General features: G+C 34.2%; 2 protein-coding genes across 3 annotated transcripts; both read right to left on the bottom strand.

Annotated features, from left to right (window-relative positions):
- Positions 1-3375: 3375 nt before the first annotated feature.
- LOC113727523 (uncharacterized) lies at positions 3376-7250 on the bottom strand. Its single transcript, XM_027251744.2, has 4 exons — positions 6657-7250; positions 6380-6422; positions 4477-5692; positions 3376-4404 (listed from the first exon to the last, which is right to left on the bottom strand). The coding sequence occupies exons 3-4, from the start codon at positions 5630-5632 to the stop codon at positions 3596-3598; spliced, it is 1965 nt and encodes a 654-aa protein (XP_027107545.1). The 5' UTR covers positions 5633-5692; positions 6380-6422; positions 6657-7250; the 3' UTR covers positions 3376-3595.
- A 7138-nt stretch (positions 7251-14388) lies between these two features.
- LOC140036029 (uncharacterized) lies at positions 14389-17190 on the bottom strand. 2 transcript variants are annotated; one of them, XM_072077303.1, is made up of 2 exons: positions 15478-17190; positions 14389-15397 (listed from the first exon to the last, which is right to left on the bottom strand). In XM_072077303.1, exons 1-2 carry the CDS (start codon positions 17093-17095, stop codon positions 14646-14648), a joined length of 2370 nt encoding a protein of 789 aa, XP_071933404.1. In that variant the 5' UTR covers positions 17096-17190; the 3' UTR covers positions 14389-14645. The 2 variants fall into 2 exon arrangements, with proteins under 2 accessions (XP_071933404.1, XP_071933405.1); XM_072077304.1 differs by having other exon boundaries at positions 14389-15265.
- Between the last annotated feature and the right edge of the window lie 215 nt (positions 17191-17405).

Genomic DNA, 17405 nt, shown 5'->3' with positions numbered 1-17405 from the left:
AAAAAAAAAAAACAAATTCATTATATTTCTTACACAATAATAAATTAAGTATCTAAAAAAATGTTACAAACCTCCCCCAATGCGCATTTGGCAAATCTTCTTCCCGGATTTTGTGCAGTCCATGAAGTTATCATTACTGTCTTCATCCCACAAACACAAGTAGGCAAAATGGGTGTCAACGATGTAGGTGGCATGGATCTTGCTGGCCCGGCTCTTGGTGGCGTTGATCTTGGTCCTGCTTCCTCTAATCCAAGTTGGGCTTCTTCATTTCCTTCTCTTGTAGTTTCTCTCGGGTAAGTAATCTTTATTAGCTTTATACAAGAAGAACAAGAAGATCTAATTTCGACTTCCTAAATTGACCCTATCTTTTGTATTGGAAATCGCGTAAACGGACACCTCTGCGAAGTTAACGACTAAATCTAACAGAATGGGCTCGAGTCTACCTTTTATATAGTTTAATGGCCAAAACCAGACTTTTAATAGTTGAGTGACCAAAACTCGACGATGGCAAAAGTTTAGTGGCCACTGGGATAATTTGCTCTAGTCTTATTAGGTACAAGAGCAAGAGCATTTTACACGAACTCCAATTTTAATGCAACGGCGAATTCATGTTTATGTTCACGCATCAACATAAACAGTTCTATATTTTACCAAAAAATACAGTTATCGAAACAGGGATGAACGCTTTGGTAAACTTTCATTGTACAAATTTATGATTTCAACTCTCATTGCCTCATTTTCCCTTTTTGTAATTTTTGGGTAACTGTACTAATGATTAAGGAACAAGAAGATTTAATCGGAAATGAGAAAATAAGAAACATTAAGGATCTGTTTGATTGGAAGTAAAATATTTTCCTTGGGAAAATATTTTTCGTGGAAGTAATTTTCCATGAAAATCATTTTCCTTTCATCATTTTCAAGTATTTGGTTAGTTTATTGAAAATATTTTCTTATTTCATTTTTCTGGTGTTTGTTTAACTTTTGAAATATTTTCACTTTTATCTCTATCGTTACTTTCTACACATTATAACTACGTACTTCTTCCCATGCAAAATAAGAAAATTTATCTCATTGTTTAACTTTAAAAAATCTTGAAAAAATGTATATATGAATAAAAAATATCTTCTTAAGTAATAAATAAATTGCTGGTCATTTAGTGTCAAATATCAATCACATACAATGCTTATTGTGACATATATCTTGCACTCTCACTGCTGCAAGTTTCTCTAGAAAAGAATATCCCTATTATACATAATTAATTACTAGCATAGGATGAGCAGGATAAGGTTTTTTTTTTATTTTGAATATACTAGGGGGAGGGTTGGGTTGGATGGTACGGGAGATGGAGTGTAAGGAAGAGGTTTTGGGTTCGAGTCTTCCTGTTTACACTAAAAAAATAAAAGAACATACTACAAGATGTTTTCAATAAGTTTGGAATATGCTACAGGCGAAATACATGCATTTCAGAAAACAACTTCAGTAAGTTTGGAAAGGAAGTTGTTTTCTATAAGATGAATGAAAATATTTTACATAGGAAAATGTTTTCAGTAACTTTTGTGCAACCAAACATGGGAAATTAGGAAAATATTTTTCTGGAAAATATTTTCACCCGAAACAAACGGACTCTAAAAGAAACAATACTGCTAGTTCTGTAAGTGTATTACTAGCAAAGATTAACGTGAAAAGTTTTGACTTCCATGAACCAACCACTGTTCTACCAAGTATTAACTTTCCTTGAATATCTTTCAAGGCATGTATATATAGTATATTCCACCACGACAGGGAATACTTTCTATCAATTACGTGTTCTAGAACTGGTGCAAAAAGGAAAAAAAAAATTTACATGCTCTAGAACCAAATATGCAGGACATTGGTTGATCAGAAGGGTAAATGGATTTACAAGTTCCAGTTGCAACATAGACCCTACAAACTTGAGCTTCAATCATTCCCAAGGTAAAATGAAAATGAATAACAGCAATGAAAATGGCAAATGATTCTAACTTTCATGGTTGGTGGAAAAGGTGCATGCTGCGAAATGGTGAAAAGTCAGTTTTGCCTTACAGAGAAGCGTTTGTCTCTAGTTATGTTCTTGATCACCATCAAAACAATAGATTCTGAACTACATCATCTGATACCAAATCTCACTATAATCGGGGTTGGACCAGTGACTTCAGTAGGTTAACGCAGGTGGACGCGTTCTTATTTAGGAAGCCAGAAGTGGAAAGGGCAATTTTGATTTCGATAAGCAATGTAATTATTTGGCTAAGTAAGAAAAGATTATACAAAGTTCAGGGATAAATTACCCAAAATACTAATCCTGATGATATTTTGGTTAGAAAAGAGCCTGTCATCCTGAAAAGTCTAAGGCCTCTAGTTACCAATTTTCATAAAGAGTTGCATCTAAAATTGCAAGGGGGATGTTTAACATGAAACTTTCTTGTGCCACGGCCGGGAAAACTACCGTTAAAATTAAAATGCTAATTCAGGCACCTAGACATCAGCAAAGTAACGTTGCTTTAGAATTCATTTCTATCCTCTACTAAAAACCGTTCCAAGCACCATTGATTTTTCATTTCTATCCAACTTCATGTCTACTAAAAACTTTTCCAAGCAACATTGATTAGTAGATAGATTTTATAGGCAGCTTGATGTAGTAAAAAAATTTCAGTAACAAGGACTAATAACAGAACTGAAGTTAAAATACTGTAAGCTGTAGAAGAAAGTCAGGTAGAGCAAATACGCTAGACAAACATCAAAATCCTGGAGGCAAGGATGTAGGAATGAAGTTCAAACAATTAATTAGGGACATCTTCTCAATGAATTGCAGATTATGCTGGAGAGTGCATTCAGGGAGGAAACTCGAGTAAGTTAAGTAAACTTACATAAACACACAAAAGGTTTAAAATATCCACCACCATTGCTTACTTTTGAAGCGAGAATGTAACAGTTCGATACTATCCTTTACTCGGGACGATTTGAGCAGCTTTAGCTTCCACTAATCTAAGAGATAAATTTCTAGATTTACTGAAATAATGCTAATAGTACATAGTTTTATGGTGAAGAATTAGAGCTGAAGCCTGGAATCCAAATTTCAATATCAGCATATTCAGTTGGAGATTACAATCCTACCAAACGAACAAAACAAAGAAAAATGCCAATATTATAAGTTCTCAATGTTGTGCAGGGTGTACTTCGTGGTCGTTTACATCTAATTGTACATGATACAATGCAGGCTAACAGGAGAGAACTTCCAGTTGTGCAAAAATGATAGAGGCGAAAACTGATTACCAGGTTTAAAAGGCTAAAGCAAAATTACAAACAACAATTCTATTAGTTCTATTGTAAAGAAAGGAACTCTGGAGAAACAGAGGAAAGTTTTGGAGGTAATCAAGTACTAACCATATTTGGTTGCTTGAAACTCAGATTCAGTTAAAAGGTTTCTTCACTAAGCTACATGTTTCAGTAATAAAAAGAAAACATAACAAATGAACCCACATTGAAGCAACCGTAAATTGCAAAAGTTAACTGCTAGACAAACAACTCAAAATATGACTGAACAACTAGTTTTCCACCTGAATGCATGCCCCAAAACTCATCAAAGGCCTGGAGGCAGGAATTTATGTTCAATTTCAAATACACCATCCTGGACACCATCAGTCACATTGCAGTTCATCTGCCTAGAGGTTAATTTGTGAGAAAACCTATAGAAGTCATTAGGCATTATTAGAAATGAATTGTTCTCATGCTGACTTCTCCTCCAAAATGAATTTACATGTCCTATTTTGTCCAAGCAAGCAACTCTAAAGCCAACAGATGAAGAAGGATCTGTTAGATACGAAAGAATTTCCACAAGTTCATACTTGCACTGTTTATGATTTTCTGGATGACAGCCCCATTTGATGATATCCCAGTCCTTATAAATTGCCCAAATCTCTCCTTCATTAGGAAGTATGCAGTAAGGATAACCTTCTTTTCCGACACAGAAAACTCGATGAGAGAACACACTAGGAGATTCCACACTTGTTCTCTCACGATTAAACATGCCACAGCCAACTGGTAAGCCAGCCTTTATCCACTCATTCTCACCTGGAAGCCCAGGCAAAGGCTTGAGCCACACAACACCAAGCCTACAATTTCCACCCTTTTTAATGACCTTTATGATTTGGACATATGATCTTGGCATGTGATCTTTGGCATTGAAACAGGCCCATGTCTCTCCTACATTAAAGAGACATTCTAGTTTCTCCTTGCCTGTATTATTAGCCAATGCCCCTGGATTAATAAAGGGAGGTGTCTGTAAGTTATCCCTTGAATTAGATTCTGATTGAGAAACATCAAGAACTAAGGTTTGTTGAGTGCTGCAAGCCTGTGCTTTATAGTCATTCTTGTGTATATTGACTGCGCCTGGAAATGCACTAGATTTAGAAATGTAAATGATATAGATTCTAAATATTAAGCAATGAGCAGAAGACATACCTGATTCACCAAGATCATGAGTAGTGACTTGTTCTGCCTCTTTGTCATGTATGCAGCTTCTTCTAGACAGATTGTTGCCGGTTTCTTCAGCAGCATCAAGAATTCTGTCAGAAGCCAATGCCAAATTCCTCAATCTCTTCCTGCTCTTCTGTGTTTGCTCTGCAGTCTGAGTTGAAGTGTCTGCGTTTGGTTCTTTGTCACATTGTTCTGTGGATTCTAGGATGGAAACAAATTTCAGTTCCAAATCCAAAATAATTTTCCTAAATTTTTTCTCTTTTGCATTGAGCTCATTTTCCTTTCCCTCCAACTCTCTCTCTTTAGATTCAATATCCTTTTCCCTACTCTCCAAATTTTCATGCTTTATATCAAGTTCATTGTCCTTTCTCTGTAAAATTTTCCCTTTTGAATCAAGCTCTAATTGCTTTCTGTCTGAATGTTGCTCAATAGCATCAAGCTCATTTTCCCTTGTCTTCAAACTTTTCTTTTTCACATCAAGTTCATGTTGCCTTCTATAAACATTTTTCTCTCTCAAATCAATCTCATTCTCCCTTATCTCCAGCTTCTTCTCTCTTGAATCAAGCTCATTCTCCCTCATCTCCAGCTTCTTCCCTTTTGAATTAAGCTCATTCCCCTCTATCTCCAACTTTCTCTCTCTTGAATCAAGCTCACTCTCCCTTATCTCCGACTTCTTTACTTCTAAATCAAGCACATTTTCTCTTCTCTCAATTTCAGCTCGAATCAACTGCAGCTTTTCTGAAAGACCGTCAAAAAGCTTCTCTTGTAAAGCAACATCCTTCAGCTTTTCATCAACAAAACCCCTCAGATTCCCAAGCTGCATTTGCTCCTCTTCTATCCTCTGCAAAAGCCCTTTCATCAAATTTTCCTTTTCATCCAACTCCTTAATCTTCTGCTCTACCCATAATCTCCTTGTGTCAAGTTTTGTAGTACTCTGGTTGACTGATTCTTGAAGCAAATTCAGTTTCTTCTCTCTTGACCCAAGCTCATTAAATCCTTCATCAAAACTGTTCCGCAAGGGTGTTGAATGGCTATCAAATTCCTCCCATTCACCAAGAGCCAAGTACATCAAAGCTTGGACCCTGGTCTTCTTTTCTTCATTGAGCTCCATTACCTTAGATATCTTCTCCATAATACCCATCTCTGTGTAGTTCTTCTGTTGATCCTCAGTTGAACTTCCGTATTTCCAACAATTTGGAGACTGCAAAGTTATCATAGTATGTGAGTTTTTCTTTTCAATGGTAAATAAGTGTTTCTTGCTAGTATAGACACACGCATTTTTTTGGTTGAAAGAGTAGTACCATAAGGTACCCACTTGGTAGAGAAAGACAATGCAGGTTTAAGAGATATTTTTTTCTGGAGAAACACCTTTTAGAAGCAAATAGCAGAAGTTCTCGTTGCATAGTAATTGTAGATACTGTGTACAAAACTAAAGTGTATAATGTATTACAATATACAGGTGTATTACATTTTTGAGATAAATTTAGTGATACTTGGGGACAACAAAATTGTTAGTATTTGTGGATAATTGTACATATGTTTCTGTTTTACTTGAGTGATTTAGTAGTGAATAAACCTGTTGGGAAACTTATTTTTTTCCTCCTGTATTAAGATGAATTAAACTATACATAGGATGCATTCTTTTTTCTTTTTGTTCTGATATTTTAAAAGTTGCTTTGCACACATAATGGTATAGCTAATGAGCAGAAGACATTGTAAGAGGAATAGCTTAACAGCATGATCATCTAAAATAAACCATAAAAAAAAAAACAACTTGGAAACCGGATATTACATTAGAAAGAGACTATACATTTTACTCAAAAAATAAACAATGGAAAAGGAAGCAAAAAGCAACAAATAAGTTCCAAAACATAGAACAGAGTAGGACCTGTTTTTTGTAAGTAAGAACTAACAGCAGTTTATAGCAATGCCTGCAGATAATCCCAAAATTCGGTCAATATCTATGAAGAAATATAATGGATGGAAACAGTAATATGAAGAAGTGGTAGGAGGAAAATTTTCTTACCAGAGAAAGCAGCATGACAGAAACAAACCTAAGGTATTTTTTCTAATAAAAGCAATGGATAAAACAAAACTGCACTTCTGAGCATAAAGGATACAGAATGAAGAAAAAAGTAAGCAAAAAAATGGACGAAGAAACTTACCAGGAAAGCCAGAACAGCAGGATCAGAATCTGAATTTGGAAAAACGAAAGACATGCAATACAGGACAAGAAAGCAGAGGAGGCTTTTCCCAAAAGAGAAAAATTTATGTTCAGAATTATACATTACCAGAAAAGCAAGATAAGCCAGAGAAGATGATCAGCTGAGTAGCAAACAGTACCAGGAGGATGGAAGCGTGAGAGGAGAAAACAGCAAAGTTCAACAAAGAAGAGTAAAAGAAAGAAAACAGATAAACGAAACGAGTTAAGACCGGACCACATCTTGGCTTCTTCAATTGACATCGAAGATTGATTTGACGTGGAAAAGCTGAAATGATGCTTTGGGTCAGAGCCTTCTTCATGTCCATAATTACTTTTCCCCTGTGGCTTCTGGATGATGCATGTGGCTCAAGATTCTTGATTCCCATTTTCAGCTATGGCAGCAAAACTTCAGAAGCAGCTACACAGGAATACTAGTTTACCAATAAAATAGCACGTACCTCGAAATATTTGATTTCCATTTTCAGCTATATAGCTATCCGTAAGGTTGCTTCTACGGTGGAAAGTAGGTTGACCTCCCACCGTAGGCAGAAAGAATGCTAGAAGGACAGCTCAGCACAAGCATCTCTATCCATGTTTTTGGGGCCCAGTTGAGAGAAGGTGACCGGCAAAGCCTATTGTCATCTGAAGGAGCTAAGAGCAAATTAGTGAAACTATAGATGCTATACTGGAATAATAATAAGAGTTAAGTTTGTCCTTTGTGAATTTGTTATCATCAGAGGCGGAGGAAACAGAAGGTGGGATAAAAAATTTTCATATTAAATTAAATTGTTTTTTTTAAACTAAGTAACTAATTTTTATTTACATTGTAATTGTTTTTTTACATAATTGGGTTTCACCTTTTTACTTTATCATCAATTGCATTTTTTACTTGCTTGTTTCAATGGATTTGCTAACATTAGATAATCCTATCACAACAAAATCTTTTAATTCAACACTTACTTTTAAGTGTAAATTTTGATTTTTACTATGATTTGATTATCCTTATCATTAGATCATTTTAATATTTAAAAATTCTCAAATTTTGACACTAATTTACTGGTCAAATTTGTGATTTATAGTTTGTCATGTCCAGTATAACTAGTTGCAGAGTTAGAATTTAAATTCACATAACCATCTAGTTATTTCAATAGTTCAAACGTCCAATCTTTAAAACTTTTGTATTATGTGATTTATATTTATGATTACTCATCTACAAATTTGATATCGATTTGAAAGTCACCATGTTACGTACGAATAAGGTTACTTATCTAATTTTTAAATTAAAATTAAAATCTACCAGGTCAATTATGTCACGATTTTGGTTTTTTGTAATACTATGTTAATTATGTTTCTAATTATTCATCTACAATTTTGATTCCAATTAAAAAATCACTATCTATGAGGACTCAGTTAGAGGGATCGCTATTAGTATAAACTTTTTAATATCATTTCTAAACTTTCAATTTTATCCTTAGGGAAAAACTTTTAATTTTGCTCTAATTGCTTAATCACATTTTGCCAATATAACTACCCTAAGTATTGTAATTACCAAATTACTATAACCTTGTGAACCAAAATTCTTCAATGAATTATTATTAAAAATAAAAATTTTATAAAATTAATTCCTTTTAATTATTTATGTATATAATTACTCATCTATGCGAACTAACAATTAAATTTAATCCTTAAGATTGGAGTACACATAAATACATTTATGGGCTTTTAACTTGCCAAAATTGTCCTTCAAATTTTGTCCTTCGCCAATTTGGCCTGGGAGCTGCTCCCCACCTGATGCCAATTTTTGGGTGCAAATAAGTGCCCATAAGTTGTTGAGGGGCTTATATTTTATTTCTCGTTGAAATAAAAGGGACCACATAATCAACCGCTTCTACCCCATGTGCAGTAGTTCATTTAATAGCTAACTCTTGCCCGGCCTGCAATGATGTCTTGGCCAAATTTCGTTTGCTCTTCCTACCGTGCACAGATGAGTCAGCTTTCCACCATAGACGGAACCTATCTTGCTGGTTTACCAGCGAAAAAGAAAGAAAAAGACACAGAAATGATAGGAAGTACACTTTTCAAAAGATTTTCCAATCACCAAACATTTCAAGAAAAATTACTCAAAACATCTTCCACATTTTGCCAAATGAATATTTTCATCATTCACTTTTTAAATGTTAATTTTACGTCATTTACAAATTTAAATTAATGAAATTTGATTCCATCTAAGTTTTCGACCACTTTTTATTTGAAATCACCATATAACCTACATGTAATTATGTTTTATGTATAAAAAGGTCATATTCTAATTTTTTGGTGGCAAAAAATAGATGTGAATTAAGTTTAATCCTACTTTTTAAAAGAAGAAATGAATATGGTACTAGTCAGATCCTATTTTTTGGGGTAAAAATAAATGTCGAATAGATCATTTGTTTAACAACAAATAGAATCTAAACTTTTTACCTTTAAAAATTGACCATGTATGGGTCATGTGATAGATTCAGAGTAAAAGTGATCGAAAATTTAAATTATGATAAAAAATTATAAAATTGATTTTGTAAGAAATGTAAGGTTATTATTTTAAAAGTGAAGGACGAAAAAATTCATTTGACGAAATGTGACATTGTGAACAATTTTCCCATTTATTAGGAAAATGGGAATTTCGGAGAATACAAAGACAAGACAAATTTTACATGAAATTGGTCAAATAAAAGGTTCTCATTTGTTTACCTTTTTTTTTTAACATTCTAAAAAAGGCAAAATTTGCAATTTTACAATTTGTACTAATACCCTGAGATTGGAGATACACAAAAAGGAAATAAATTTTGTCGCTTCTCAATTTTACTCTACTCAATTTTTTTCTCTTTAAATCTAAGCATGTGATTTGTCTCGAGGACATACAGAATTCGATAAACATAATAGTTTCTTATTTGGGTAAAAATTTGGTCATGATTGTTCGTTGATGTGGGATGAGACCGTATATGGTTGTAAGCGTAATTCCAGTATTTGATTAGCACCTCAGACGAAGTTGCCAATAACAGTCAATAGGGCTGGGCCATCCAAATATCCGACCCGTTTGACTCGATAAAAAATCCAATAAACCTAACCTATCAGTATGTATTTTTTAAGAACTATTACTTGTTCATATTTAATTTTAATGTTGTAATTCTGTGAATATTAAATTAGTTTTACAACTTTATAGTCATAGCAATTATATTAAGAAAATTGAGGAGTAATAAGTGAGTTTGGACTAAATTCAAACAAGGCTTAAAACTCGAATATTTTATGAGTTGAGCATGATCTTCACATTTTTTGAACCCAAAACTCATGATTTAAACCCCAAAAGTGTTACAAATTAAATGAACTAAGCCCAAACTTATGAACGACCGGCTCATAAGGTCCAATTGACAGGTCTAGCGACCAATGTGGCTTGATCTAAATTTTCTTTGAATGGACATGTTTTCCTAAGCACCATGTGTTTGAAAATTTTTTTGAACACAGACGAATCTACCAAAAAAATTGGTACTATAGTAATTTTTATAAAATCATCCAAACACTTCTTGAATTTTTTAATCAAAAATAAATTTTGACGGACAAAATTCAGTTAGTAGCCCGATCAATCATCAAAATTTAAATCATATAAGGATTTGTACTATTCAAATAGTACAAGAAAATCATCTAATCATTTCTTGAATTTTTTTAAAATAGAATTTAATTGACAAAATTAAGTCACAATACCAAGAGTCAATCAATCATCAAAGGGTTTGCCTAACGGATGTTCGTTGTAGGGGTGAGCAAACGGCATATTCGGTAATTCGGGTATATGAATTTGGTAAATTCGGTTATTAGACTTATAGAAATTTAAACCATTTTCAAATTCAAATTGGAGATACCCGAATTCATTTCAATTCCGAGTTTGAATTTGGAAACGGTAATGAATTCGGGTTAACCGAATTCATTAAAAGAACATTATAGTGAAAGTATGTTATTGTGTAGTTGTATACACAATATCACTTATTTACTTATAAATTACAAAGTATGTAATACATTATACTTACATTTTTTCTTATTTCTTATATAGCTTTTTTGGAAAAATATGCAAATCACTTAATTTGCTTTTAATAGTGAAAACCAATACACTAATACATTAATTTGCAATTCATATGCATTCACTTAGACTGCTTAGTTGTTTTGCCTATGTTTAATGCCTTAAGATTAGTGAATAGAGAATATAAATTTTTATGTTAAATATGTAATGTAATTTTAGAGTACACTAATATTTGCAAATTACAAGTTACACATTCAAATATCAATAATTCAAACATAAATGATATACCAAATTACCAATATCTAAATTCTAATTATTAATTATATTTATTGTTTAATATTTAGTATTATATCTCTACTTATTAATTATTATCTAATTCTAGCCATGTATAAAATAATAAGTATTATAATTATGTTATGTATTGTTATATATTTGTATTATTATAGTTATATAACAATTAACAAATACTAAAATAGTATATTGTACATCATTATTTATTATTATTATCATAAGTACATGATAATACCATATGCTAACTATAATTAATAGCATTTACCTATATAATATAATAATATATTAGTAGTATATACTAATACTAAATAGCATTTATCTATACATTATATAATTTTATAAACTAATTTGGTATTCGAATGCGGTAATACGGTACTCAATTTCATTTTACCGAATTTGAATTCGAAATCGATTATTACCAAATTCATAATCTCATTACCTATTTCATACCATATTAGAATTCGGTAAATACCGTTTTTGTACTAAATTACCAAATACCCGATTTCAAATTACTAAATTGAATTTGAATTCGGAAATGAATTTGGTATGTACCAAATTTGCTCACCCCTAGTTCGTTAGGCATTCATTAAAATATACTTTAGATTTTTGAAAGATAAAATTAATTAAGAAAAATGTATAAATGTAAGGGAGGGTAATAACTATTAATGTGTACATATACATAGTAGGCTATGTGGAATTTATGTGTGTTAACAAATAGCCAATGAGCACCGGCTAGAAAAACCCATCATCAAAATCGTACCATTAATGTAATTATAGAGATATAATTATATGTTCATCAACATGGTAAGATTAGGTTGTGCAGATAAGATTAGCCTGCAACCCAGACGTGCTGATCTCTCAATTGACTGAATCTAGATTTTTTTGGACCAACCCGGGTCTATTAATTTGGTTGAATATAAACTTTTTTTTCTCTGTCTTCCCAAATTTAATGATCGGGCATAGGCCACATCGTGGCCTAACATGGTTCTTTTTTTTAATATTTTTTTTGTGTAAATGAGAGAGTTTGAACTCGAAACCTCTCACTTACCCTCCCTTCCTACAAGTTACTCAATCCATCCCTGCTCCCCCTCCCCCCACATTAACCGTAATCTGTAGCAATAGCCCAAAACCAAACCCCAATTAACCCTTGCAATTGCATGTGGCAATTCTATAGGCCGTTAATCCGATAGCAATTTTGAAGCTAATATATGGTCTTTTACATGGACCATTTGTAGTGCACATAATTTACATCAAAATTACCACAGGTCCATCAGAGATAGTGCGACAGGACATTGGGGACTCTTTGTATGGCTACCATCCCAATAGAGCCTAGGGAGGGGTATTGCCACATGAACGACCAATTATGTCTATGTAGCTACAAAAGCAAAAGCATGCATTCAAATTCCAATTCTGTTGGATTTGCATTGTGTGCAATTGCATAAGATGTAAAAATTTCCAGTGGTAACTTTCATTGTTCAAATTCACAGATCTCAACTCTCATTGTTAAGAAAAGGGAGACAATTACTGAAAATTAAACAAGAAGTTTAATTGGAAAGGAAAGAATAAAAATGTAGAAAAGCAAGAAACAACGACATTCATGGTTCTGAAGTGTATTACCCGTAAAGATTAACGTGGAAAATTTTGACTTTATTGAAACATATATGCAGTATAATTTTCGACCAAATTTGAACTTTCCTTAAATAATTTTTGGCATACGTACAGTATACTCTACCAGAATAGGCTGTAATTTCTATCAATTACATGCTATAGAACCACAGATGCAGGGCACTGGGTGAGGAGAAGACAGCAAAAACATATACAAGTTCTAATTGCAACTTAGAACTTGCAAACTTTCAGCTTCAGATCATAGATTTTGTAACTCCCAAGGAAAAATAAAAATAAAAAATTTGAACTTTGATGGTTGAAGGAAAAGGAGCATGCTGCAAATTGCTGAATTGCAGATTTCTCTTTACAAAAAGCGGTTATGTTTAGTAATGCTCATCCATCGCCACAAAAACCAGTACACAACTACAGAAGTTAACCCAAAATTTAATTTACCCAATTAGACAACTCTAAACAGTTTCTTGAACTAAAACAACAGATCCCAGGTTACTCTAAATATGCTGGCTGGCACAGTGATTCGACAAAAAGATAATGAAATGTGGATGCATTCTCTAATTGGGAAGCCATATGTTGAAAAGAGCAAGTTTGATTTTGATAAATAAAGAACTTATATGGCTAAATAAGCAATGGTTCCACAAAAATCAAGGATGTATTACCCAAGCTATTAGTTACTGCCTATGTTTTTAAACTAGGATCGGACCAGTCGGTTGAACCGATCGAACCAAGAACCGGCCAAGTATTGGGTCCGAATCTCCTTAAGAAACCGTCGGCTAAAAGCTCGGTCAAATCCCATCAAAACCCGGGTTTGATCGGGAACCGACAAAACCGGTTGAAGTCCGGTTTTCTTTCCCTCCGAGTCAAAGAAAACCTCCATCAGTCAGCCTTGGGAGCTCGATTGTGGTACCAGAACAAAGAACTTGTCATTATCACAAGTTAAAGGCCTCTCTGATTACCAAATTGCATAAGAGTTTCTTGTTATGTTCATATGCAAGATGGTGTCAAATGCCACAATTATTACTGCTGGTGCTTATTCAGGCACCTAGATATCTTCAATTGCTTCAGAAATCATTTCCATGCAACTTTTACACTGCTAAAATGTTCTGCAGGCAACTTTGATTAGTAAAATGGTTTACTTGATCTAGCTAAAAGATTTCTGTAATGAGGATTAATCACAAAGTTGACGCTAAATTAATGTTGGCTGTGTAGCAGAAAGTCTGCAGACCGAATAATGTTAGACAAACATGCGAAATATTAGTACATGAAAGAACTCATAACAATCTTGGAGTCAAGGATGTAGGCTGCAGTTAAAAAATTCATCAGGGACACCATCTCCACTAATTGCAGATCATGCTAGAGAGTGATTCCATGGGGAACAGGGTTTAAAATCCTACTTTCATTGCTTATTTATGAAGGAAACAGATAAAAAAACACCTTCTACTAAAGGGGAGATTTTAATCAGCCTTAGATTTTACCACTTTAGCAGATAATTTTCTGGCTTTCCTGCAATAATACTACTACTATATTGTTGCATGCTAAAGAATTAGTGCTGAAGCCCAGCGACATACAACACTTCCTGCATATTTCAGTTAACATCAAATGTCAGCATAGGTGGTCAGAGATTAAAATCCTACCAACAAGACAGATCCCAAAAAAAAAAATGCAAAAACTGTATGCAACAATGTTGTGTAAGGTGTGCAAACTGTATGTTTCAGATTTGGTAACTGCTCAGGTAACTAAATAGAACCACATTTGGTCGCTCTAACTTCAGATTCTATTAAGGAATTGTAGGTTTCCTCACTAAACTACATATCCCAGTCATAAGAAATATACAAAAATGAGGCCAATTTGGAGCAACCGCAAATTGCAAAAATAAGACTACAGGAACCTGAGTAACAGCTAGATTTCCACCTGAGTATATGTCACAAAACTCATCAAAGGCCTGGAGGCAGGAATTCAGGTTCAATCTCAAACATACAATCCCACACGCCATCAGTCAAAATCCGAGTTCATCTGAGCAGAGATAACTTTATGAGAGAACCTGTAGATGTCATTAGTCATTATCAGAAATGAATGATTCTCATTCTCACTTCTCCTCCGATATGATTTGGCTTGTCCTTCCATTTTGTCCAAGTAAGCAACTCTAATGCCAAAGGATGATTTGTCTGTGAGGTACGAAAGAATCTCAACAATGTCAAACTTGCACTGTCTGTGATTTTCTGGATGAGAGCCCCAGGTGATAATATCCCAGTCCTTGTAAATTGCCCAAGTCTCTCCTTCATTAGGAAGTATACAGAAACCATAACCTTCTTTTTCAATACAGAGAACTTGATGAGAGAATAGATTAGGAGATTCTACACTGGTACTTGCACGATTAAACACACCACAGCCAACTGGTAAGCCAGCCTTTATCCACTCTTCCTCGCCTGGAAGCCCAGGAAAAGGCTTCAGCAATGCAACACCAAGCTTGATGTTTCCACCCATGTTAGTGACCTCTGTGATTTGCACATATGATCTTGGCATGTGATCTTTTGCATCAAAACAGGCCCATGTGTCCCCTACTTTAAAGCGACTTTCTAAGTTCTCATTCCCAATATCATCAGCCAATGCCCCTGGATTATTAAAGCCATTTCTATGTAAATTATCCCTTGAATCAGAATTTGATTGAGAAACATCAAAAAGTACTACTTGTTGAATGCTGGAAGCCAGTGCTTTAACTTGATTTTTGTCTATACTACTTGCACCTGAAAATAAATAAATACTAAACTCTGAAATTGCAAAATATCTCTAGATTCCTTACCTATGCTATGAACGGAATGCATACCTGATTCACCAGGATCATGAATTGTAACTCGTTCTGCCTCTTTATCATTTATACAGCTCCTTTTAGACAGATTGTTGCCATTTTCATCGTCACCATCAAGAGTTCTGTCTGAAGCCAATGCCGAATTCCTAATTCTCTTCCTGCTCTTCTGTGTTTGTTCTGCAGTCTGAGTTGGATCGTCTGCATTAGGTTCTTTGTGAAATTGTTCAGGAGATTCCAGGATTGCAACAAATTTCAGCTTTAAATCCAAAATACTTTGCCTAAACTTTTTCTCTTTTGCACTGAACTCATTTTCCTTTCCCTCTAACTCTTTCTTTTTAGATTCAATATCATTTTCCCTCCTCTCCAAATTTTTTTCCTTCATATCTAGTTCATTCTCCTTTCTCTGAAAAATTCTACCTTTTCTATCAAGCTCTGATTGCTTTTTGTCCAAATATTCCACTGTAGCATTAAGCTCATTATCCTTTGTATTCAACTTTTCCTCTTTCACATCAAGTTCATATTGCCTTCTATAAACATTTTTTTCTCTCAAATCAGTCTCATTCTCCCTTATCTCCAAAATTTTCTCTCTTGAATCAAGCTTATTATACCTTATATTCAACTTTTCCTCTTTCACATCAAGTTCATTTTGCCTTCTATAGACATTTTTCTCTCTCAATTCAGTCTCATTCTCCCTTATCTCCAACATTTTCTCTCTTGAATCAAGCTCATCATACTTTGCCTTCAAATTTTTCTCTTTCATTTCAATTTCATTTTGCCTTCTGTCAACATTTTTCTCTCTCAAATCAGTGTCATTCTCCCTTATCACTAACTTTTTCTCTCTTGAATCAAACTCATTATGCTTTGTCTTCAACTTTTCCTCTTTCACATAAAGTTCATTTTGCCTTGAATCAACAGCTTCCTCTCTCAAACCGGTCTCAATCTCCCTTACCTCCAACTTTTCCTCTCTTGAATCAAGCTCATTATCCTTTGTCACCAACATTTTCTCTTTCACATCAAGTTCATATTGCCTTCTATCAACATGTTTTTCCCTCAAATCAGTCTCATTCTCCCTTACCTCCAACTTTCTTTCTCTTGAATCAAGCTCATTTTCCCTTATCTCCTGCCTCTTCACTTCCAAATCAAGCACATTTTCCCTTCTCTCCATCTCAGCTTGAATCAACTCCAGCTTTTGTGATAGACCCTCAAAATGCTTCTCTTCTAAAGCAACGTGCTTTAGCTTTTCATCAACAAAATCCCTAAGATTCCCAAGCTGCATTTGCTCCTCTTCCATTCTCTGCAAAAGCCCTTTCATCAAGATTTCCTTTTCATCCAACTCCTTCATCTTCTCCTCTACCCATAATCTCCTTGCAGCGACTTTTGTAGTACTCTGGCTGACAGATTCTTGGACCATTTTCAGCTTCTTCTCTCTTGACTCAATTTCACTAAAGCCTTCACTGAATTTGTTCTGCATCAGTACTAAATGGCTATCAAAATCCTTCCATTCACTGATCGCCAAATACATCAAAGCTTGGACGCTGTTCTTCTTTTCTTCATTGAGCTCCAATGCTTTTGATACCTTTTCCAAAATGCCCATATCGATGTTATTCTTCTGTTGATTCCTGATTGAACTTAGCATTACCAACAATTTGGGGATTGTAAGAGTATGATACTAGTAGGCCTTTTCTAGTCTAGGGTAGGGGAGTGTCTCTTGAAAGCAGGACTACGTCTGCAGGGAACATATTATAGGAGTATAGTTTTCTTGTTCAAAAAAGTTCTAGTACAAGGTACAATATAGGTGAAAGGAAAGGACAAACCAGGATTTTGCTCCTGAGCCACATTTAATAATTCTTGTTGGAGAAGGGCCTTTTCGAGTAATTAGAATTGATTAATTTTGATCTTATTCATAATAATTACTATCTGCCGGTCGCATCATTCTTGTAAGATGC

This window comes from Coffea arabica, chromosome 2c, assembly GCF_036785885.1.
Source record: "Coffea arabica cultivar ET-39 chromosome 2c, Coffea Arabica ET-39 HiFi, whole genome shotgun sequence".
NCBI lineage: Eukaryota > Viridiplantae > Streptophyta > Magnoliopsida > Gentianales > Rubiaceae > Coffea > Coffea arabica.
The sequence above is the reverse complement of the archived record's forward strand: the minus strand, read 5'-3'. Positions and strand labels throughout refer to the sequence as shown.